This window comes from Lynx rufus, unplaced genomic scaffold, assembly GCF_022079265.1.
Source record: "Lynx rufus isolate CCGP_SWC_20201006 ecotype Redwood Valley unplaced genomic scaffold, mLynRuf1.p SCAF_17, whole genome shotgun sequence".
Classification (NCBI taxonomy): Eukaryota; Metazoa; Chordata; class Mammalia; order Carnivora; family Felidae; genus Lynx; species Lynx rufus.
This window is the reverse complement of record NW_025814831.1, coordinates 16,301,998-16,328,210: the sequence shown is the minus strand read 5'-3', so window position 1 is coordinate 16,328,210 and position 26,213 is coordinate 16,301,998. Positions and strand designations below refer to the sequence as shown.

Below are 26,213 nucleotides of genomic sequence, written 5' to 3'. Positions count from 1 at the left end.
GAGTTCAAGCCCCACGTCAGACTCTGCTGACAGTGGGGAGCCTGCTTGGGATTCTTTGTCCCTCCCTCTCTGCCCCTCCCCCGCTCATGTGCTAGTGCCCCTTCTCTCCCTCAAAACAAATAAACTTAAAAAAAAAAAGATTATTTTGTTTCACCCACTTTGCTAAACACCAGTAAAATCAATTATATATGCCCTCCCAAAATAATTTTCTAATTTTTTACACTTACATGGACCGATTACATTTTGTTAAATGTATTTACGTTTTATGCTTTATCCTTTTTTTTTTTAATGTTTATTTATTTTTGAGAGAGACAGAGAGACAGAGCATGACCAGGAGAGGGGCAGAGAGAGAGAGGGAGACACAGAATCCGAAGCAGGCTCCAGGCTTTGAGCTGTTAGCACAGAGCCCCATGCGAGGCTCAAACCCAGGAACCGTGAGATCATGACCTGAGCCAAAGTTGGACACCTAACTGAGTCACCCAGGCACCCCCATTTTATGTTTTTATCTTAGAACTGGACTGAATGTACCATGTTTGGTCTATAAAACATACAACTGCTATGCACTTAATTCCACAAATACTTATTTTTTGCCATAAACCAGAAAGCTGGGCACCCTTTAGGATCTAAAACTATTTGGGTCATAACAGTATATCACTTTTAACCCAAATTAAAAGGACTTAAAAATACTTGTTGTATATATTACTTTTCCCTTTAAATATAGTTGGACTTGAATGCTCCAAACACAAATATTTAAATAGTTATAAAACTATAGGCTTACTATTAGGGGCACCTAGCTGGCTCAGTTGGTAGAGCATGCAACTCTTGATCTTGGAATCATGAATTCAAGCCCCATGTTGGGCATGGAGCCTACTTAAAAAAAAACCAAAAAACAAAAAACAACACAATAGGTTTATATAATTTGTGGTTGTACTTTCTGTGAACTTATGACATAATTAAAAGAAAAAACATGAATAATCTGCTAGCATTCTAAAAAAGGTACATTCTAAAAGAAATAAACTAATTCTTAAAATGTGCTGTTTATTTTAGCAATGCATTTATTACTCATGCCATATAGATAGAAAATCAAATAAGAAGAGAAATACATTTATAAAATTGCACCATTATTAGTTTTTTATATATCTTATAAAGGAGAAGCAAGGAGTTTAATTGTGCAAACAGCTGAAAATAATAGATATAGCAAATTACTTGCTGATTAGCTATTATATTTGTAGGAGAGCCTAAGATTTTGGACATTTGAACATTAACTGATTATATGCTTTCATACTTGCCCCTGTGTTCAAGTTCTACCTTATGAAGTAGTTAAGCCTAGCCAAATTCAAATTTATATCTTGTTAAATACTTCCAAGGAGGCATTGTATTTCTAAAATTGCAGCTAGAAGTGTTTACATACATGTGGGTAACTAAAATCTCCTAACACCATAATCTTTAGATTCAATGCTTCCTTAGAATTTATACACATACATAATGAAATAACAACATCTGACCGCATAGGATTTTATAAATATAAATAGGTTTTTTCTCTAAGATGGATAGGTAGAGTTTGAACAACAAAATGTTGTAGTTCAATTCTTATCGGGTAGAGAATTTTCCGTGTAAGTCCATTTTGGAGGCTTTGTCTTAGATAATAATCTCAAGCATTTGGATAATTAGCTTTCCAAAATAATTCAAAATCCATCCAAAACACAAAGCGTGGTGGAGGGGAAGGATCAAAGAAGACAACACTCCTTACCTCATCTATAGGCCAGCATTATCCGGATACCCAAGCCAAAGACACCATCAGAAAACTACAGACCAATAGCTTTTATAAATACAGATGCAAAAATCTTCAACAAAATACTAGTGAACTGAATCCAACAGCATATTAAAGGAATCATACCCCATGACCAACTAAGTGGGATTTATCCCAGAAATGCAAGAGTAGTTCAACATACAAAAAAATCAATGTAACATATTATTAACATGAAGGGAAAATACATAATCATCTAAAGTGACACAGAAAAAGCATTGGACAAGATTCAACACCCTCTCCCAGTAAAAATACTAAGAAAACTAAGAATACAAAAGAACTTCTCAACATCAAAAGCATTTATGAAGAACCCACAGCTAACATATTCAACAGTGAAAGACTGAAAGCTTGCCCCCTAAGATCAGGCAGGAACAAAATACATACGCCCATGTTCACCACTGCTATCCAACACTGCACTGGAAATTCTAGCCAGAGCTATTAGGTAAGAAAATGAAATAAAGGCATCCAAAACAGGTAGAAGGAAAAATATCTCCGTGTAAACAAGACATGATCCTATACATTTTTTAAAAATCCCCAAAGTGCCCCTACAAAAAAGAAAAAATTCACCAGAGCTAATAAACTCAGCAAAGTTCTAAGTATAAGATCAATATGCACAGATCAGTATGGATTCTAACACATCAGGAATGGAAACTTCAAAAGGGAATTAAAATACAATTTCATTTATAATAGCATCCAAAAGAATAAAAAATTCAGAAATAACTTAACCAAGGAGGTGGAAAAACTTGTATTCTGAACAAAGAAAACACTGCTGAAATAAATCATTAACTATTTTTCTTTTTTTAAATAGGCTCTATGCCTAACGTGGGGCCTGAACTCATGACCCTGAGGCCAAGAGTTGCGTGCTCTACGGACTGAGCCACCCAGGCACCCCTTTTAAAGATTTTATTTTATTTTTTATTTATTTTTGAAAGAGAGAGAGAGACAGAGCCAGAGCCAGAGAGACAGAGCATGAGTGGGGGAGGGGCAGAGAGAGAGGGAGACACAGAATCTGAAGCAGGTTCCAGATGTGAGCTATGAGCACAGAGCCTGAAGTAGGACTTGAACTCATGAACCGTGAGATCATGACCTGAGCTGAAGTCAAATGCTTAACCGACAAAGCCACTCAGGCGCCCTAAAGATATTATTTTTAAGTAATCTCTACTCCCAATGTGGGGCTCAAATTCATAACCGTGAGATCAAGAGTTGCATGCTCTACTGACTGAGCCAGCCAGGCACCCCTTCACTGCTGAAAGAAATTAAATGAAAAGACATCTGTGTTCATAGATTGGAACACTAAATATTGTAAGATGGCAAGACTACCAAAAGTGATCTACAGATTCAAATGTAATCCCTATCAAAATTTCAATAGCTTTTTTTCACAGAGAAAGCCAATTCTCGAGTTCATATGGAATTACAAAGGGCCTCAAAGAGCCAAAACGATCATGAAAAAGAACAAAGGAGGACTTCCACTTTCTGATTTTAAAACTTACTACAAAAGCTACCTTAATCAAAATAGTGAGGTACTAGTATAAGAGAGAGATATAGATAAATGTTATAAAATTGAATCTAGAAATAAACCCGTGCATCCATGGTCAACTGGTTTTCAACAAGTAACAAGACCATTCAGTGAAGAACAGTCTCTTCAACAAATGGTTCTAAGACAACTGAAGATCAACAGGCAAAAGAATGAAATTAGACCCCTACTTCACACAATATATAAAAATTTCTCAAACTGAATCAACAAACTACATATAAGAAATTCTTCAGAATTTCTTTAGAAGAAAACAGAGGTAAATCTTCATGACTTTGAATTTGGAAATGGATTCTTAGGTATGACACAAAAAGCATGAACAACAAAGGAAAAAAAGATAAATTTGACTTTATCAAAATTTAAAACTGTGTGTATCAAAGGACCAAATCAATAAAGGAAAAAGACAACTATAGAATAGAAGAAAATAGGGGCGCCTGGGTGGCTCAGTTGGCTAAGCGTCCAGCTTCGGCTCAGGTCATGATCTCACGGTTCATGCGTTTGGAGTCCCCCATCAGGGTCTGTGCTGACAGCTGGGAGCCTAGAGCCTGCTTCAGATTCTGTGTCTCCCTTTCTCTCTGCCCCTCACCCACTCACGCTCTGTCTCTCTCTCTCTCCTAAAAATAAATAAACATTAAAAATAAAAAGAATAGAAGAAAATATTTGCAAATCATGTATCTGATAAGGGTCTAGTATCTGAATATATGAACAACTGTTACACAACATTAAAAAGACAGACAACTCGATTAAAAAATAGGCAAAGGACTTGAAGATACTTCTCTAAAGAACATATACAAATGGCCAATAAGCACATGCAAAGATGCTCAACATTATTAGTTATTGGAGAAATGCAAGTCATAACTGCAATAAGATACTACTTCACACCCATTAGGCTGGCTATAATTTTAAAAATAAAAAATAAAAAGCACTGGTGAGAATGTGGAGAAATTGGAACCCTCAGACATTGCGAGTGGGAATGTAAGATGGCTCAGTCACTATGGAAAACAGTTTGGCAATTCCTCAAAAGTTAAACATACAATCATCATATGACCCAGCAATCCCACTCCTAGATATACACCCAAATGAAAACAGGCACGTGTATATTCGTACCAGCAATATTTGCAATAGCCAAAAGGTAGAAACAATCCAACCATCCACCAGTAGATGAAAGCACAGACAAACTGTGGAACAGACACACAATGGAATATTACTCAGCCATAAAAAATGAAGTAGATGCATACTACAATATGAATGAACCTCAAAAACAGGTTAAGTGAATGAAGTCAGGCATAAAAGGTCCCATATTGTATGATTCCATTTATTTATTTATTTTTAAAGATGTAGCCTTGTTTTCTGTTTTTTAAAGTAAACTCTACTCCCAACATGGGGCTTGAACTCACAACCTCAAGAATCACATGCTCTACCAACTGAGCCAGCCAGGCACCCCATTGTAGGATTCCACTTAAATGAAATATCCAGAATAGATCCACGGTGACAGAAAATAAACTGGTGGTTGGTGGAGAGGGAGGGAATTAACTGCTTAGTAAGTACAGCATTTCCTTCCAGGGTAATGAAAATGTTTTGGAACTAGATACAGGTGCTGTTGTGACTATACTAAATGTCACCAAATTGTTTACTTTAAGGCGGTTAATTTTTTGTTAGGTGAATTTCATTTCAAAAAAGTTTTTTTTTTTTTAAATCAGAAATACTCATAATTAAAATCAAGTACAGATTTTTTTTTTAATGTTTTACTTATTTTTGAGAGAGAGACGGGGAGGGAGGAAAGCGGGCAGAGAGAGAGGGGGATAGAGGATCCGAAGTAGGCTCTGCACTGAGAGCAGCAAGTCCAATGCGGGGCTTGAACTCACGAACTGTGAGATCATGACCTGAGCCAAAGTTGGACACTCAACTAACTGAGCCACCCAGGCACCCCTTAAGTACAGAATTAAAAAATTCTACTTTTCAAATGTTTATCAAGTTCATTTCATTTGAAAAAGTCTAAGGAAAAAAAGAGCCAGAAATAGATGAATCTAGCCATGAGTTAATATTTTCTATTTCCCAATACATATACTTAGATCAAGATTTTGTACAGTTGGACAATACTCAGAAATCTCAACTCCTAGAACATAAGTGAATAACATAGAATAGGCAAAAATGTGTTTGTGTAATGAAAAATATATGTCGAAGTCACAATTTTAAAGTCTATGTCCCAACAAAGAAGAAATTTCTTCTGTCTCTTTTATGGACTTTTTTTTCACTTTTTAAAAAGTTTATTTAAGTAATCTCTACATCCAATGTGGGTGTTTAAACTCACAACCCTGAGATTAAGAGTAGCACACTCCTCGTCTGAGCTAGTCAGGCACCCCTGAACTTTTTCTCCTTATTTCATGAATATTTTTAATGAGTTAAGTGAATTGGTTATCCAATTCAAACTAGGTTAAAAGATGACAAATTAAAGGGAAAACAGCTTGGGGCGCCTGGGTGGCTCAGTCAGTTAAATGTCAGACCACGGATTTCAGCTCAGGTCATGATCTCACAGTTTGTGAGACTGAGCCCTGTGTCGGGCTCTGTGCCAACAGGGCAGAGCCTGCTTGGGATTCTCTCTCTCTCCCTCCCTCCCTCCCTCTCTGTCCCTTTCCCACTCACATTCTTTGTCTCAAAATAAACAAACAAACAAAAACAAAGGAAAAAGGAAAGGCTTATTAAATAGCATGTTAGAAGCAGCAGGAAATGATGGGTAATACTTTTTCCAGCAAGAGAGAACACATATATACCAAGAAAAAACCCTTTAAAAAGAAGCTATAAAGAATTACAAAAACACTGTAGTCTAGAGTTATTTATCAAAGGAACAAATAACTCTTAAACACTAGTCATATATTTAACCACAACGACTGGTGTTCGTTTGTTTAAGACGAATACAGAAGTTTATAAATCCTTCCAGAGACTGGCATTAAAAACAGTTGTTTGGACAAAAGAATAAATTTTGGTTATTAGACAAAGTTATGAAGACTACTTCATTTCCCCAAAGTGATTAGAAACATAACTTATTGTATGTACAACTTCACATTACTTTAGCCAATTTAATTGCTGTTTCATTACTTCACTTGTAGGTTCAATCACATTTCTCAAAGCCATGAAAGAGATTTCAACTTTTGCCATTTTGGTACCTGCTGTAATTTTGAGGTTTTTCTCTAGGGGGCCATGCGTGGAATTCTGATAGTGATCACTAGCTCAGGGTAGTCTAAAGAGGACTAGACTGAAGTCACAAGGCTCCACCTCTGAGTCCTGACTCCGCCACTCATCAGCTCCGGACTAAGTCACTTCCTCACAGAGTCTGTTTCTTCATAGGGAAAATAACATGTACCCTGCCTTCTTCACAGAGTTGTGGTGAACTTTGTTAAGTTATCACTGTGCTGATAAAACTTAAAAGCACTCTTGTTATATTCGCCCTGAGTATGTAAACTTGGCAGATAGGATCTCTTCAGGTGTGCCTGAGAAAATAGAATGAAACTTACTTGAATCAAGCATCCTTCTTCCTTGAAAATATGACTGGCCAAATTTCTTCCTTTATTTAAAGTTAGGATACACTAGAACCTTATTTAGAGAGAAAGAAATATAAAAACCTTGGTACAGACAGGCCCCATGTGCCCTAAATTTAAACTGTTACTACCAGTCATTTCTTGGTCTAGGAGATTTTCCCAGAATCATGTGTCTTTTCTTTTTTTCTCCCCCATGTGTCTTCTTTTGAGTCCAAATCTTCTGGGTTATGCATGTCCTGTCTTATTTATAGGCTTGGTTAATTGTAATAAAAATTTCCTCACAACCTGGCCTTTAATTATTGGCTTTTGATTCCTGCCTCCCACTGCTCCTTATCTAACTTCCCAGTACCTTTCCCGATAAGAAACTACCTCCATGTGGATTCTCTTTCTCCGAGGCTCTGTCTACTCTCACTGGTGACGCAGCAAGTTGACCTGACCTGTGGGAAACTCATTCCAGTAAATAAGTCTCTAAACCACTGAATCTTCTGGCATCCTCTAGATCAATGCTCGATTATCACCAAATACATTTTTGTGAGACTTCTCCCACTGTCAGACATTTTTACACTCTCTTTCCTATTTTGTTCTGAACACGTCAGTTTTCATAAAGTTATTTGATAATTTCTCCATAGCTGTTTAGAATTTTTCACAGCTCCTCCACTAAAATGGTACAGATAATTGTGCCTGCTATGTAAACTACATTAAAAACAAAAGTTACACTTACAAAACTTTGCCTTTTCAGACACAATATGGCTGACTTCCTTTAAATGAACTAAGGTGATTTGTTAATTAAGCTTTTTGTTCAGAGGAAAAGATAGTTTACGAATTTTTGAGCTAGGGGGGCACCTGGGTGGCTCAGTTGGTCAGGCATCCAGTTCCTGATTTCAGCTCAGGTCATGATCTCATGGTTCAGGGATTCTCTCTCTCCCTCTCTCTGCCCGTTCTCTTAGGTCTCTCTTTCTCAAAATAAATAAATAAATAAAACTAAAAAAAAAAAAAACAACTTTTCTTGAGCTTGGGTGAAAAGTGTCCCCCAAATCACAGTCATCTAAAGAGACACAGAGCTATTATAAGCAGGTCCACATCTTGTCAGAATGTAAACCCTTTCCTAATCCCCAAGTCATTTCTTGTCTAATTATTTCAAGAGTCTTTTAGTTGTACTATTTTTAAAACAGAGCAAAGGGACACACGATTTAGCTGGAGGGTTTTTTAAGCCACTGATGCACTGAGTTTGATAAAAGTTAATCCCATATAAAATTGCAACTATAATTTTATCCTGATGCTTTTCTTAGACGAAGCAGAAGTCAGAAGACTTTTCATCAGGAAAGTGATGATAGGAGATCGCTCTCTAGATAAAGCCTATCCGAGGCAGAGATCATCTAACAAGGGTAGTTAACAGGTATTAACCTAATTCAAGCGTGGAGCTTACCTCTCCACTGAGTGTCCCATAAATAATGAAGCATTGTATCTCTTCCTTTTGACAGATAGTATGGTAGTCACAGTACCTCAAGCAGACAGTGTTTTTTCCCTTGTCGATTTAATTTTGATCCATTTTCTTCTGTCCTTGGTCAAGTAATATATTATCTATTTTATAATCAAGGTGATAACACACAGTATCACTATACTCTATCTAGCATACATGAGGACTAAGAAAACAGCATTCAAAATTACATTTTGATCTTCTAAATACACTCACATTTTTATTAAACTGAAGTCCAAGTAACTGAATTCCTCAAATGGCCAGATTTTTGTTGCTGTTTTTGTAGCATTTAACTTTTAGGAAGAGTCAAATGATAAGTCAATTTAAGGGATATACTGAAAGAAAGTCCAAGGCATGAACTGGGATCATTATTTACACAGATGACTGCTGATAACTTTTCTTTTAAAGAAAAAAAAATTTTTTTTAATGTTTATTTTTGAGAAAGAGTGTGAGTGGGAGAGGTGCAGAAAAAGAGAGAGCTAGAGGGGCGCCTGGGTGGCTCCGTCGGTTGAGCGTCCGACTTCGGCTCAGGTCATGATCTCACAGTTCGTGAGTTCAAGCCCTGCGTCGGGCTCTGTGCTGACAGCTCAGAACCTGGAGCCTGTTTCGGATTCTGTGTCTCCCTCTCTCTCTCTGACCCTCCCCCGTTCATGCTCTGTCTCTCTCTGTCTCAAAAATAAATAAACGTTAAAAAAAAAATTAAAAAAAAAAGAGAGAGAGAGACAGATAGATAGATAGATAGATAGACAGACAGACAGACAGACACAGAATCCAAAGCAGGCTCCAGGCTCTGAGCTGTCAGCACAGAGCCTAACACAGGGCTCAAACCCAGGAACTGTGAAATCATGACCTGAGTCAAAGTTGGACGCTTTCCCGACTGAGCCCCCCAGGAACCCCTGATAACTTTTCTATTTACTATCCTGGACAATAAGATGCTATGAAGAATACAATGATCCCCAAACACAGTAAGATCATTCTTCAAAAAATACACTATACTGTGGGGTGCCTGGGTGGCTTAGTCAGAAGAGCATGAGACTCAATCTTAGGATCCTGAGTTTAAGCCTCACGTTGGGTGTAGAGATTACTGAAAATAAACAAACTTAAAATATCTATATACTTTACTTTCTAAGAAAAATGGACTACCTACTGTCTTAGAAAGATTCATCTAGGGGCGCCTGGGTGGCTCAGTCGGTTGAGCATCCGACTTCGGCTCAGGTCATGATCTCCTGGTTTGTGAGCTCAAGCCCCACATGGGGCTCTCTGCTGACAGCTCAGAGCCTGGAGCCTGCTTCTGATTCTGTGTCTCCCTCTCCCTCTGCCCTTCCCCCGCTCGCACTCTGTCTCTCTCTGCCTCTCAAAAATAAAGAAACGTAATAAAAAAAGTTTCTTTAAAAAGAAAGACTCTGTGTCAGACACTGTGGTGGGAACAAAAGAATATAATTCCTGCCCTCAAGTAGCTTACATTCCGGTAGGGGGAGAAAGACAAGTAAAATATAGGGAGGCCAGATACTGATAAGGGCTATGGAGAAAGATACTCAATTATAAGATTAAAAAAATTATCAACATGTCTTTAGAGTAAACTACGATTAAATAGGAATTTTTAGTATACACAAAATTTTACTACCCAAGAATGACAGAAATAACTGAGATGTCACTGTACACAGTTTCAACAGAGGCAAAGCTGGTGTGCTCTATTTTATACTAGTACATAAAAGGTCATTTTGTTTAGAACCCACATAACTGAGGGTGAACCAGAGCCTATCATTCCTCAATTATTTTAGTTAACCAGTTTGTTTTGTTATATTACAGGACTATTTCTTGTATCTCATTCCAACAAATGAACTAGATCAATTTTCTCTTTCTAAATTTGGGATTTCTGAGGCATATTAACTTAATTCACAAATGCCTATGTTTTAGGGCAATTGATAAATACTAGCTCTTCTCTTTTTATTGACAAGGGGGTTAAAAGACTAACTTGGCTCAGATTCTAGTGTGTGTATGTATATATGTATATAAATTAATTCCCAGGGAAAAATGTTTTTAATATTTTCCTGAATTCCTCTTAATTATTTCTTCTATCTTGCCACAGACAGCGAGTAGTGCGAGCAGTATTTTTAGAAGTTGTAACAGTGCAACATAAAAGCAAAAAGAACAGAAATGAGCATATTTATGAAGAGCTGTTTATTTTTCTGACACTCATTTTTGTCAGATTGAAATTATAATTGTTTCCTGTTACCTAGATATGGTTGTGATGTGGGGAGAGGGGAGCCATGGAGAGATAAAGGGAATTAACTTTTAGAACTACAAATGAATATGAGCCTAAATATATTTTAACAAAGAATTGAGTTAATGTTAATTTCTATTACCTGAAAGAATGTTATCCAAGTATTTTCCACTGCCTTAAAAAAAAAAAAAAAAAAACACAACAGTTCCACTGTTCTTAAATTAATACTACCATGAAAGATCTGAAGATTATAAAATCAAGAAAATTGCTTTCGTGGTTAAAATCCTGAACAGACACACATGAAGAAACTCCCTGACTTCTGTTATTAAAAGCTATACTTGTGGGGTGCCTGGATGGCTCAAACGGTTGAGCCTCGGGCTTTGGCTCAGGCCACGATCTCATGGTTCGTGAGTTCAAGCCCCGCACTAAGCTCTCTGCTATCAGCATGGAGTCCACTTTGGATCCTTTGTCTCCCTTTCTCTCTGCCCTCCCCAACTCGTGCTAGCTCACTCTCTCTCTCAAAAATCAAAATAAACATTAAAAAAATACTTAAATAGGGGCGCCTGGGTGGCTCAGTCGATTGAGCGACCGACTTCAGCTCAGGTCATGATCTCATGGTTTGTGAGTTCCAGCCCCGCGTCGGGCTCTGTGCTGACAGCTCGGAGCCTGGAGCCTGCTTCAGATTCTGTGTCTCCCTCTCTCTCTGCCCTTTCCCTGCTCATGCTCTGTCTCTCTCTGTCTCAGAAATAAATATACATTTAAAAAAAATACTTAATGGGGCCTGGGTGACTCAGTCGGTTAAGCATCCGATTTCAGCTCCGGTCATGATCTCCCAGTTTGTGAGTTCAAGCCCCACACTGGGCCCTGTGCTGACAGCCCAGAGCCTGGAGCCTGCTTCAGATTCTGTGTCTCCCTCTCTCTCTGCCCTTTCCCTGCTCATGCTCTGTCTCTCTCTGTCTCAAAAACAAAACAAAACAAAAAAAAAAAACTTAAATAAAAAGCTATGCTTGTTTTCATTAATCAAAGTTTAAAAATCATGATTTCATCATACATGAAATAATTGTTTTCTCCACATATTTTATGAGGTGGTTTTCTAACTACAACAAATACTTCTTCCATATACACAAATGCTCCAAGAAAAGAGCAAAACTGTTTCCTTTTGTAATATGGAAAAGTGATTTTCCCCTTCTTGATTAATAAGGTTCCCCTTAACAAAGGCCACACTTAAGGGTTTAATAGATTTCCTTTTAAACTATGCTCCTTAGGGGCGCCTGGGTGGCGCAGTCGGTTAAGCGTCCGACTTCAGCCAGGTCACGATCTCGCGGTCCGGGAGTTCGAGCCCCGCGTCAGGCTCTGGGCTGATGGCTCAGAGCCTGGAGCCTGTTTCTGATTCTGTGTCTCCCTCTCTCTCTGCCCCTCCCCCGTTCATGCTCTGTCTCTCTCTGTCCCAAAAATAAATAAACATTGAAAAAAAAAAAATTTTAAACTATGCTCCTTATTGAAAACCAAGGCACAAAGGGTACCTAACTAAGTAAAGGTGCATAACTCAGAAATATACACTCAATATTTTTAAATTAAGTACCATAATGCCAGTTACATTTTATTCTATATAGTACTATTTTGGGGTGCCTGCGTGGCTCAGCTGGTTAAGTGTCTGACTTTGGCTCAGATCATGAGTTTGAACCCCGAGCCCCACATAGGCTCCATGCTGACATGTCAGTGCACAGCCTGCTTGGGATTCTCTCTCTCCCTCCTTCTCTGCTTCTCCCACACTTGAGCGCGTGCACACGTGTGTTCTCTCGCTCTCTCAAAAATAAATAAACTTAAAAACAACAACAACAACATCAACAAGTAAAATGGAGTAACAATTTCCAGTGGCCCTGTCTTCATGCTCACAATTCACAAACAGCAGAATGAAAACACTTTGGTAGTGTGAAATGCTGTAACAGGTGGAAATACACCTACATGCACAGTAGCTAAATTGCAGTGATTCAGCTCCATCAGGAAAGGCAGCAAGCACTTCTATGGGCTCACTGGCTCTACATTTGGTTTGTATGCAGATTTGGACTCTAAGAGCCCCCAAGTTCAACCAACAGCAGTGCAACCAGATATTGCTTTGGAAAATCACTCAGCAGAGAATTCTCCTGGGGGAATTTCATCAGCCTGACACTTCCAACTCTGCCAGGGGATGGGCTCACGAAAGGCTCCTGTCGAACAGCTCTGCCCTCAGTGTCTCAGGCACTCCCGGTGGTGTTTTGCTGGCCTAATTATGACTTGTGTTCCTTCTCAGAATTATCTTTCTGGGCCTGATGTAACTTCAAAAACATATTTTAAGCAAAATAATAAATTGTAGTAATTAAAATAAGCGATAATAAATATCTCAAGAGTACTTCAAACAATCTCCATCAGATCTGGGAGGCTGCACTGTGCCGAGCTGTCCTTAGGGGCATGAACTCCATGGCAGGCCATCTGTCACTTGCCCAAAGTTACAGACTGGGGAGAGAGCTGCCCACCAAAGAGGAGCCGGAAGAACTACTCTGGTTGTGGTTTCTGCCCTGGATCCATGAGCAAGTCACTGAACACCTGTGTTACCCATCTGTGAAATGGAGAGAAGCAGAATAGTGCCTCACTCATAGAACTGCTCAGGATCAAAATAAGCAAAAACATTCAAAGCACTTAGAGGAGTGTCTCACGCATGATAAGTGCTCAAGTCATATCAGCTCCTATTATCACAGGTTTTAAGTCCTCTGGAACAGTATAAAATTTCATACTGCATCTTTAGTATATAGGAAATTCTATACTTAACTATTTCCTTCACTAACAGGATTTTGTCTTTGGCAACTTTTCCTTCTCTTTCTCTCCTTCTAAAATAAATTATGGTAAAATATCAACACTTGAATTGCTTCTATTTAGGAAAATGACAAAGGCTCAATAGAAAAGTAGTGTGGTGTGGTGCAGTGTGGAGGGGAAAACAGTAAACCGAGAGCAAAGACCTGAATATCAGTTGGGGGCTGTCACTGCTAGTTGCCCCAGCCAGAGGCTAAGACTGGAATAGTCTACAGCAAATTCTGCACTCTAGCAGTGGGTGACATACAAGTATTGTATAATTTTAGATACAGTCTTCATTACTGAACATGCTTCATTTTTACATTATCATGCTGTAATAAAGAACTTATGTGTTCTTTTCCTTAAGTTGCCATTCAAACTAGATTTGACTTCAAAATAGGTGCCAGTAGTGAAAATAAAGTCAAATATGTACTGTCTAAATATTATCTGTAAGTGCAAAATACAAGTAAATGAGAACTAAGGTTATTTTCTAGTTTATTAACACCAAACTCTGGAAGAGAAAGGATATTATAATGGCTACCTTAATTCTCAGTAGGGTAGCTCTGAACTTAATTGGCTGATGGTAACACCTCAAGTCCTAGTTCTCCATCCATTTTCTCCTCAATAAATTATTTCAACCAATGTGAATTTAAATGATGAAAAGGAAAATGGAAGTGGCTAACTCTACACCAAAAATCAGAGTTGCCAGTTAAAAAGTATCCTGCATCAGGACCTTGGTCTGGACACTGGCCATCTTTGGTCCACTCTACCACTGAGATGGTGGGAGAAGGAAGAAAGTCAATCACACTTAGGGATAAATCATACATATGTAAAGCATCTAGTACAGTGCTTGGCCTCTAGTCAGTACCCAGTAAATAGCTATCATTCTTACTATCATGTGTTGCCATACCACATATGAAAGAAATAAAATCCTGAGAAGTTGGTTTTCTTGGGTTACATGGGTAGTGACCCAAGGGATTTAAACCCAAGTTCCTTTGGCACCAAAACTCTACCTTGTTGCCTGTAGAACCCTACTTTGCCATCTGCAGGTGAAACTAATGATACAAAGTTCAATCCGCCAAAAATTCACCTGACATCGAAATTAATTTGTCAAGTCAAAGTCTGAGCAATCTATGTAACTGTAACACAACTGAACAAAGGCAAATTGTTTTTATATTTGCAAAGAAAATGAACTGCGGCCAGCCAGCATGAAATTACTTGTACACTTTCTTAGCCTGCTCAGTTAAAGCTCATTCAAAATAACGTAATTACTCTGTCCTATTTACAAACCTGAACGCTGCATACATTTTAGTCATCTCCTTTGGGCAATCTACTACATAAGGGTGCAGAAACCCTGCATGGAAAAGTTAGTTCCAATACATGTTGCTACTTCTCATAAAGGATTTGTGACACGCAGAGTTTCTTGTGGTGAAATTAGCAACATAAGCTAATTCTTAAGAATTTAGGTTGTCTCTGGATATCCTGTCAGTTCACTAGCAAATAAATAAAGTGACATTTATTCATGAACTAACTGTTTGGAGAGCCAAATAGGAAAGTATTTGCTAAACCAGCATATGGTTAAGAAAGTAACATAAGCTAAGGTCTTGTTAATAGAAAAAACCCCCACAGTGTTCAGGTGGGGTGAGTTTCTGATACAAAAAATGAAGTATGGGTTTAACAACTGGCCAGTGAATTTGGTTAATACATAAATAGAAGTATGAGCCATCCACTCCTTCGCTGAAAACTTGTCACACCTATGGTTTGGGTGGGCATAAAGGTGCTATCTGGTAAGGAAGACTGCTGATGGGGGTCTACCATCAGAGCAAGGAAGGAATTCCCACTCACAATTCCTCCTTTTCCTCCATGAAAGGAGCTTTTCCCTGGAGAGTAAGATGTCCATGGGGTGCCTGGCTGGCTCAGTCGTAAAGCATGTGACTCTTGATCTCCGGGTTGTGAGTTCGAGCACCACAATAGGTATAAAGGCTACCTAAAAATAAAATCTTTAGGAGAGGCTAGCTGGCTTAGTGGTTGGAGTGTGCAATTCTTTTTTTTAATGTTTATTTTTGGGAGGGAAAGAGAGAGACAGAGACAGAGACAGAGGGCAAGGAGGGGAGGGGCAGAGAGGGAGACAAAGAATCTGAAGCATGCTTCCAGGCTCTGAGCTGTCAGTACAGAGACTGACGCAGGGCTTGAACTCACAAACCATGAGATCACGACCTGAGCCGAAGTTGGATGCTTAACCAACTGAGTCACCCAGGGGCCCCCGGAGTGTGTGACTCCTGATTGCAGGGTTATAGATTCGAGCCCCACGGTATGGAGATTATTTACAATCTTTAAAAAAATAAAATAAAATGGGGTACCTGGGTGGCTCAGTCGGTTGGGCAACTGACTCTTGATTTCAGCTCAGATCATGATCTCACGGTTTGTGGGATTGAGCCCTGTGTCAAGTTCTGCACTGACACCTGGGAGCCTGCTTAAGATTCTCTGTCTCCCTCTCTCTCCTCCCCTTGCCCGCTCGCACAAGTACTTTCTCTCAAATAAACATTTTTTAAAATATAATAAAATAAAATCTGATCTGAAAAAAAAAAAAAAAAAAAGAGTAAGATGTCCCAGTGAGGAAATGAATACCTCAAATGGAGAGAAAAGCCATTCAAAAAGGGCATATGTAGGCACAGGCAGGGAGAAGTATACTTCAGAGGCAAATTATTCTCCTAAAAAATACAAAGCTCTTAAATTGTTCACAAACATTCTATCCTACCAACACCTTCGTCTGGAGAAAGAAAGATCAGGGAAGAAAGATCCTGCTAAACTGCGAGCAGGGGAAAAACTGCCTCATCTGTAAGAGGCTTCTAGGCCCACAGCCTGGCTCACAAATGGATTGGGGGAGGGGCATCTGAACCACCTGAAATTGTCTGCAAAAGTCTGCATTTGCAAGACAGTCTCAAAGGGACCCATGATTCACATAACTTTAAAAGTCAAAGTTCAAGCAGAAGTGTCACAGATACAAACTCAAAATCTTACTCTTCTGCTTATGAGCTGTGTGATCACCCAGATTAGAGAAGCAAATCACCCAATTTTTCAGAACTTCAGTTTCGACATTTTAAAATGGAAAAGATAATGCCTAACTCCATGTGAGGATTAAATGTGATAAGGCATACTAAGCTTCCAGCACAATCATGTTCATCCACCCAGAAGGAGGGCAGCAGAAAGCGACTAAAACTTCTAGCATTATACGGAATGAAATCTGAAACTTTATACACCAAGGACAACGTCAGGACTTAGTGAGAGCCCCCCAAACACCATCAGTTCCCTATATCCACCATTTCATAACTCACAAACCTCCCCACATGAATAAATTCATGCCTCATTTGACGGTCATGACATTTCTGGCAGATTGTTGGTGAAAGAGATTCAAGGACATCTCTAATGTCTCTGAAGTGGAAAATCCAATACTGGGAGAAAAACATCTCAGACTATTAGCTCTTAAACTTATCAGAAATTAAATGAAATGGAATAATACTTCATTTCTCTAAACAGGTTTCCAAATTCTGCAATAACTTGTGTGATGTTATTTATGTTAAAATGCCTAACATCTTCATGTTTGTATTTATAATTCCTCTACTTATTTACACAGCTGGTTCTTTTTTTTTTCTTCAAGTTTATTTATTTTTTTTTAGTAATCTCTGTACCCAATGTGGGGTTCAAAGCCACAACCCCCGAGATCAAGGATCGCACACTCTGCCAACTGAGCCATCCAGGTGCCCCTATGTGGCTAGTTCTTAATTATCTAGACCAAATGAGAAAAGTAATAGAAAATATAAAAACTAGAAAAATCCTTGCTCATTTTAATCAGTTTTGGACCTTGGAAAGCTCACTTTATGTAGGTAGAGAGGTCAATCTAAGATTTCCATTTGTTTCAGATGGTCCGATAGATCTAACCAAAGATATTTACTGATACTTGTCTATACAACAATTTTATCTGATTTATAACTTGCATAACTGAATGAATATGCAGCCGAAAGGTTGAAAACTCTGCAGGTGTTATACTTTTACCTTACACATGTTTCAGTTATTTTTAGAGTCCAACTGAAAACAGCTAGTACAGAAGGAAATACGCATGAAATTCTTGAGGTCTACTCAGATAACAGTCAAGATAAGGTCAGTGGATATTTGGAATACCTAAGACACTAATTTAAAATAAAACACTCCGATGGCCAAGAACACTTTCTAAAGTTGTGCTTGAGAGTAATGGTTTGCATTATATGCTTGATGCCTCTCTATATCAACAAATCCCTTAGCCAAAAATTTCCTCATCATCCAGAAAACATTATGGGAAGAACCTATTTAAAAGAAGCTGACATTCCCTCAATATAGCAATCTTACCTCAGGGAGTCCCTAAAACCTGACTGTTTTCTGACTGTTTCAGAAGAAGCCCCAAAATGAAGAAGAAAATTCTAAAGAAAAAGGTGCTTTCCTGCCTGTGTTCAAAGCTTTGTGAATGTTCAACCCTCTCCAAATAATACAATCATAGAGCAAATAAAAGCTGACTTAACTGAGCTGCTATCTATGCTTATCAATGTAAATTCAAAACAAGAACCTTAATTTTATTTATTTTTTTAACTTTTTAAAAATGTTTTATTTTTGAGACAGAGACACAGAGACAGAGTGCAAGCAGGGGAGGGGCAGAGAGAGGGAGACAGAAAGAATCCAAAGCAGGCTCCAGGCTCTGAGCTGTCAGCACAGAGCCCAACCTGGCACTCCAATCCATGAACTGTGAGATTATGACCTGAGCTGAAGTCGGACGCTTAACCAACTGAGCCACCAGGTTCCCCAAAAACCTTAATTTTAAACTAAGTAGACACTGGGGCACCTGGGTGGCTCAGTTGGTTGGGCATCTGGCTTTGGCTCAGGTCACATCTCACGGTTTGTAGGTTCGGGCCCCGTGTCGGGCTGTGCTGACAGCTCAGAGCCTGGAGCCTGCTTCAGATTCTATGTCTCCTCCTCTCTCTGCCCCTCCCATGCTCATGATCTGTCTCTCAATAACAAATAAACGTTAAATAAACAAACAAACAAATAAATAAATAAATAAAACTAGACATTTATTCAGCAACTTAGTACTGTAAGGTACAAGGCAATATTTCAGACAATGGTGACCTTAACAGTCCTACACTGATAGAGCTTACATTCTAAAGAATAAAAACTTGCCATATGTGTGATGTACTTTGAATACAAGTTTTAAAAAATTTTCTGAAGATCTGTGATAAATCGTTACAGAGTAACCAAATATCAAAGGCTTTAATTAAATTCTTAAAATAAGAAGTCACAGGAAGAACTTGCAAATTTTGCTCAATTTTTTGCCTGATCCAACAAAATGCTTTGGAGGTAATTTTAGCTATGGCTTAGCATTGATCTCAACTTCAAAACTGTAGTTATATATGTACACCATATATGTAGACAACAGTGAGGATCCCCCTTCCCCCATTCACACCCAAAACACTCAAAAATCGCCGAAAGAAAACTGCCTTCTAAAATTTAAGTTATAAAACTAACACATAATGTATCATAGCAAAAACATGAAAAAGTTATCTTTAAAAGACTTCTCTAGAAGGGGCACCTGGCTGGCTCATTTGGCTGAGCACCTGACTCTTTATCTTGGGGTCATGAGTTGGAGCCCCACGTTGGGAGTAGAGATTACTTAATAAATAAAAGTTTGTTTTTTTTTTTTTAAAGCTTCCAGGGTTGGGATACCTGGCTGGCTCAGTCCCTAGAGTATGCAACTCCTGATCTCAGGTCCTCAGTTTGAGCCCCATGTTGGGTGTAGAGATTACTTAAACAAAACAAAACAACAACAACAAAAGGTTTCCCAGGTGTTTTAAGTTACTTGTTTCCTAACTGGAGACTAAAATGTTAAAAAACAAAAAAACAAAACAAAACAAAAAAACCCCACTCCAACCACATGTAAATTTAAGTTGAATAAGGACTTCATGATAAAGGAAGGGATCCTGTACAAGACATAATCCAGGGGCGCCTGGGTGGCTCAATTGGTTAAGTGTCCAACTCTTGATTTCAGCTCAGGTCATGATCTCAGGGTTTTGTGAGTTTGAGCCACAAATCAGGCTCTAGGCTGACTGTGCAGAGCCTGCTTGGAATTCTCTGCCCCTCCCCCACGCGCACTCTGTCTCAAAATAAGAAACTTAAAAAAAAAAAAAAAGAAATAGTAGGCAATGAATCTAATTAAAACCCATGATAACATGATAAAAATAGGATTATCAAAAATAAGGGGGCAAGAGGCAGTGACACTGTACAAACTAATTTCAACTGGCATGGAAAAAGAGGTTCAAATATGATGGGTAAATTACAATGGTACATTAAAAATTTAACAGTCTAGTAACGTAAAAGGTGTGATTGCCAGGGCACCTGGACAGCTTAGTCGGTTTAGCATCAGACTTTTGATTTCGACTCAGGTCATGATCCCAGGGTTGTGGGATCCAGTTCCACTCAGTGTGGATGGAGCCTGCTTAAGATTCTCTCCCTCCTCCTTTGCCCCCTGACCCTACAAAAAACATAAATAAATAAAAAATGTTTAAAAAAAAAAAAGTACAATTGCCAGTGGCCACTATACTTGTTTTTACTCTAAGAACATTTTTATGAATAAACATTGCTTCTTCCATTTACAAGAGACTACAGGATATTAACAAAAGAATTAATCTGCAAGAGAAGTTGGTGAGTCACCACAACATGGAAATGGGAGACATAAACAATAACAGTAATGAAGAGTCACACTTCCTGGGAGTTTCTCACATACCAAGTCCTCTGCTAAATGTTTTTTCATTTAACACTAAATCCTCACAACCACCATCAAGTATATACTACTCTTGGGGCACGCCTGGGTGTCTCAGTCGGTTGAGTGACCGACTTCAGCTCAGGTCATGATCTCGTGGTTTGTGAGTTTGAGTCCCACGTCAGGCTCTGTGCTAACAGCTCGGTGCAGAGCCTGCTTCAGATTCTGTGTCTCCCTCACTCTCTGCCCCTTGCCCATTCATGCTGTCTCTATCTCTCATAAATAAAAGAAATTTTTCTTAATTAAGAAAAAAAAGTATATACTACTCTTACTGTTATCCCCAGTCTACCGATGAAAACCAGTGGACTTGAAAAATACCAAGTCCAAATGTAATTGGACAAAAATCACTTTTTAAAAAATGTTTTTATCGTGAAAGTTTGTTTTTCATTTCACCTGGTCTTTTTTCAGATAAAACATTTGCATCTATGTGAACTGTTGTAAGTGAAGGAAAGAGATGCATAAAGTGGACAGGATATTTATGAATTACGTGATGATGTATCGCCTGGACAGATCACAGAACTGATGGGTCACATAATTAATAAATGGCAGCACTGGGGCTCAAATTCAAGTTTTTCTGATTCGACCTGCAAATGTCTTAAGCACTCTGTTAAACAGCCTTCTCAAGAGGCAAATAAAGGCCATGCCCACCTAAGCCCTGCCCAGAAAGGGTGCCGAGACTCAAAGGAACTTGTCTGATGCCAGAGGCAGTACCATTCCCCTCATGAAGATAGGTGAGGCTTTCAAGGCAGCTTCCTTCTCTGGTTCCAGTCTCACCAACTGGCTCCCATGTGGCCTGCCCACAAAACACGGCCTGGCCAGGGAACACACATACTTGGGGCCCTTGGTGGCTCCGTATCTTGTTGTAAATTATGAAATTTTAATCCTGCTTTTACATATCCTTCTCAGTGAGGTGGGGTAATGCAGGTCTTACTCCCTGAGAGGATAGGTTTTTGCTTTGTTTTAAGGGCAGGGGAGAGGAGGGGAGGGGAAGAGAGAGAGAGAATCTTCAGCAGGCTCTGCACTCAACCTGGAGCCCTGGAATCATGACCTGAGCCAAAATCAAGAGTCAGATGATCAACTGGCTGAGCCACCCAGGAACCCCAAGACAATAGGTTTTTAAACTGAACCACCTTACTCTAAACTATGCTGATTCCATTGAGGTAACCCTGCCCAGTGGGAGTGGTTGTTCCCAGGTGATACCCTCTTGCCTCACCACATCCATCAAACCTCTGTAACACATACCCTCCAAACTGGAGAGAAAATTTCCTAATTCCCCTTAAATTCTACAAAGGCTTCCACAGCCTCTCTTGAAAACACATTATGAAACTCAGAATGAATGACAGGCAGAGAATTTCAACAGCTTTTCATGAGGCTGTTACTATAATGAATTCTCCTATGGGGATAATGTTCTACCATTTTTAGAAGTCACTTTCGACAGCTCAAATATGGTGAATGTAGAAAAAGTTAATCTAAGGTAACTAAATTGGAAATAAGTACATTAACCTTTCCATCTGTAGTTTCTGAATGTATTATAAAATATCTTAGACATTCAAAAAAAATATGGAGACTAACAAACATCATACAACTACGCATCCAGCTTAAGAAATAAAATAATACAGATAGAGGTGAAACCTCTGCGTTGTGTTCTAATGATATTATTGTGGAGCCCTTGTAACTGTCGTTATAGAAGTAAAATAACTAAGCAAGTAAAGACTTTTCCTCCCCAAATTTAAATCTGGTGAGTAGCAGAGCTTATCAGCCAAATCTATACACTATGATAATTCTGAGTCTACTTGATGGGAGCATAGTGCCAGATAACAAACACCAACAATCTCATAAGTGATGTATGGACACAAAGTCAGAACAGGTGTTATCCTGACTCAGAGTCCTTCTGAAGGGTCATTCGGTCATTTGGTAAGATTAGGCCTGGGGCTTGAGCCATCTGTTTATATGCTACAGAGCAGAGCTTCTAGGGGTTTGAAAGGAAGAGTTTGTAATACAAACTAACTTCCTAACCATGACTGTCATTAAATATTGGAAATACTGGGATAGTCTATCCAAGGGCAAGACATTTTCTAGGGCCCATGCCCATTCCCTCTCAAAGCACTCTACTCTTGTTAAAATTAGTCTCATTATGTACCCACAGCCGTATGAAGTTGCTGGTTCCTGAGTATGGCCACTTCAAGCAAGCGATGGTCATTTCTCTGGACTTCCTGATGAACAGAGAAGGAAAGCGATGCCTGTGGGTTTAGTTCAGCCTGTTTTTATTGAGCACATTCCATGCCTGGTACTCTAGGTACAAAAATAAATTAACCACAGTTCCTCAAGAAGTTGATTCTGTAGTGGCTGTACGCAGACCTGGTACATGAGGAAGAAGTGACAGCAAAAGAAGAACCAAAATTTTAAAAAAAGGAAAACTGGGTGAAGGAAGTAAAAATATATATAATAAATGTAAGCAAGCAGGGCTGGCCACTGAGGCCAGCTCTCATGGTTTACTTTGTCCTTCTTGGACTGCTCCATTTCATCTTCTTCCTAAGGCTCTGCCTCCTCTATTCAACCCCGAAGGGTCTGTCTGCTATGTCTTCTCGTTCTGTCCTAGACGGCCTCACGCCCTCTCCCAGCTTTGATGAACTGACCTAGGTTGAGATTCCCAAATCTCTTCCCCGTAGCTGAGCTCCAAGCCCACAACTGCCTCTCCTTGCTCGACCTCTCCAACTAGCATCATTTTTTTTAAATTTTTTAATTTAATCCAAGTTAATCAGCAGTGCAATAATGACTTTAGAAGTAGAATCTGCTGATTTATCCTCTACATATAACACCCAGTGCTCATCCCAAGAAATGTCTTCCTCAATCCCCCTTGCCCATTTAGCCATCCCCCCCACCCACATCGCCTCCAGCAACTGTTTGTTCTCTATATTTAAGAGTCTCTTACGTTTTGTCCCCCTCCTTGTTTTTATATTATTTTTGTTTCCCTTCCCCTATGTTCATCTGTTTTGTATCTTAAATTCCACATACGAGTGAAGTCATATATTTGTCTTTCTCTGACTAATTTCACTTAGCAACCAACTGGCGTCTCTAACTCACCAGAAGTGATCTCACCACACACCTCTCCTTATCCCCTTTCAAATCTGCTCTTCCTTTTATGCCGCCTCTCCCGGTTACAGCCTCCAACGTTCACTGGATACCTGAGTATCAACCTGGACCCCTGGCTAGCTCTTCTCCACACTTGGTAGGTAGGTCCTGAATATCTCCAGATTCCATCCACTTCTCTCCATTCCCATCCAAATCCAAGTGACTACCGTCTGCACAACTCCTCCTTTTTCTCCAGAGGGCCCACCCTTCACAAAAACAATTATACCAAGTCCCTGCTTATAATCCTTCACTAATGGGGCGCCTGACTGGCTCAGGGGGCATGCAACTCTTGATCTTGGGGTTGTGAGTTCAAGCCCCATGTTGGGTGTAGAGATTACTTAAAAATAAATAAATTAAGTAATTAAAAAAATTCTTCACTAACTGCCCTACTACTTTCAGGTAGAAAACTTGCCTCACGTCTTTCGTCTGCAGTTCCTATGTTGGAAGTCTAGTCCAGCCTTTTGCCACCCTGTACCATCCCCTTCCCTCTGCAGCCTCTCCCTACAGCACCCTCTACTTTCCCCCAACGTAGCATGGATCAACCTATTTTCTTACTCATTATCAACACTAGGGTGAGCTCCCAGTACATACGCCCAAGGCACTAAAGAGCTCTTTTATATCAAACAATCAGATGATTCTCAATAGTCACCAGGAGCACAGTTTATCTCTTTGTACCTTTTTATGAAATACAACAATGGGATTTCCAGTTAGGAATATAAGCTGGGCATTTACACAGAATAACCAGTTTCTCCATCTTCCTCTTACCCCCAAACCAAGCAATCAAAGAGCTATGAGCGCAGAACTTGATGTGGGGCTCGAACCCACAAGCTGTGAGATTCAGACCTGAGCTTAAGTCAGACACTTAACCCAGGCACCCATCATTTTTTTTTTAATGTTTTATTTATTTTTTAAGAGAGAGACGGCAGGGGAGGGGCAGAGAGAGAGAGAGAGAGAGAGAGAGCAGGGGAGGGGCAGAAAGAGAGGAGGACAAAGGATCAGAAGCAGGCTCCATCCTGACAGGCTGAAAGCAGCAAGCCAGATGTGGGGCTTGAATTCGAGAACTGTGGGATCCCGACCTGAGCCAAAGTCAGATGCATAACCGACTGAGCCCCCCAGGCATTTTAAATTTAAGATTTGATGTGGATCCTTGAGGACTCCACAACTTCCTACAGACAAAATTAGCAGTTTCCTGGGCAAACCTCCCTATGACAACTATAAGACTGTTATTAGAACTTTGGCTTTGGCGGGGCGCCTGGGTGGCTCAGTTGGTTAATCATCCGACTTCAGCTCAGGTCACGATCTCACAGTCCGTGAGTTTGAGCCCCGCATCAGGCTCCATGCTGACAGCTCGGAGCCTGGAGTCTGCTTCGGATTCTGTGTCTCCCTCTCTCTCTGCCCCTCCCCTGCTCATGCTCTGTCTCTCTCTGTCTCAAAAATAAATAAAAACATTACAAAAAAAGAACTTTGGCTTTGGGGTGCCTGGCGGGCTTAGTTGGAACAACATGCTGAATCTTGATCCTCAGGTTGTGGGTTCCAGCCCACACTGGGTATAGAGATTACTAAAGAAAGAAAGAAACTTGGAAAAAAATAATACAAAGTTTAAAAAAAAAAAAAAGAGCTTTGACTTTATTTGCACTTTAAGTCACACAACCACTGTGAGAATCAGGCACCAATGTTATCCCCACGGCTCAGATGAGGGAACTAGGGCCCAGAGAGGGGACATAACTTTCCAAGGTTAAACAACCAGTCGGTGGGGAAACCAGAATTCAAACTCAGGCGGTATGTCTTTATAATTGTGGCATGGACTGTGCAAAACAGTCAATGGATACTGAACGAATGAAGTCAGTAAAGTGTACTAGATCAAGATGACCCATTTGGGGTATTAGAAAACCAGCACTTGGAAAATCCTAAATGCATTACTAATCTGATTTTGGATTGCATTTTGAGGGAACAAATATAAGCACTTTCAAAACTCAGACACTATTATCTTATGGGGCACACTCAAAAGAAGACCTTTTGCTCTGTATCTATTCCTTCCTCACAGGGAGGGAGGCTTGCAGGCTCGGACATCAAGGCCAGGGACATACTTGAAGAGCACAGAGCCAGCAAGCACTAAAATGGGAAAGAAGGCGCTAAGCCAGCCTAGAGAAGCCCGCAGCCTTTTGCCAGGCTGGTGGGGAGGGGGGTGTGGGGGGGGGTCTCACCTCCCGCAGCTCCAGTCTTTGGGCCACAGCCTCCAGGCTCTCCTGGCCAGTGCTCTCCACGGACAGCGTGAACTCCACAAACTCGTTATTGAGCAGCTGGATCCGGGCAACCAGGCAGCTCTTGCTGGACACCGTGTAGCGCCGGGTGCGTTTTAGTTTCAAGCCGAATGGCAGTGGCATCTTCTCCCTTCGCGGGTGGAGGGGTTGAAGAGGGAAAAGCACCGTCCCAATCCGGTGGTAGTGACGGCGGGAGAAAGCGATCCTCTCCTGACCTGACCGCAAGAGCACCGTACAGTCTCCGGCTGCTCACCCAGCAGCGGCTGCCGCCATCAAAAAGCAACTGAGTCCCCAAAGGCCGGGCGAAGAGAGCATCCACGCCAGTGCTGAGGAAAGAGGAACACCAGTGACATAGGCAATAGCAACTTCTGAACTGAGTTTTTATAAAAATACAAATCAATAAGGTTGCATCCAAAGAATAAGCTTTCCCTCTCTTCTGGAAAAAGATGGCAAGAACGGGATCTGGGAGGCATGTGAGGAAGTTTATCATCAGACGAGTTAGCCCCTGGGTCAGACTCCACCCCTCATTCAATCCTACAAATAGTGATAACCACCTACGGCTATCTAGGGGATTAAAT

General features: G+C 40.0%; 1 protein-coding gene across 1 annotated transcript in view; it reads right to left on the bottom strand.

The window, feature by feature from the left end:
* The window catches only part of PTPN21 (protein tyrosine phosphatase non-receptor type 21), a 76,515-nt gene extending 50,656 nt beyond the window's left edge, over positions 1-25,859 (bottom strand). Inside the window, exon 1 of the mRNA XM_047080257.1 lies at positions 25,579-25,859. Coding sequence (XP_046936213.1) covers positions 25,579-25,758 — 180 coding nt within the window. The 5' untranslated portion in view covers positions 25,759-25,859. The remainder of the gene's footprint in view (positions 1-25,578) is intronic.
* Between the last annotated feature and the right edge of the window lie 354 nt (positions 25,860-26,213).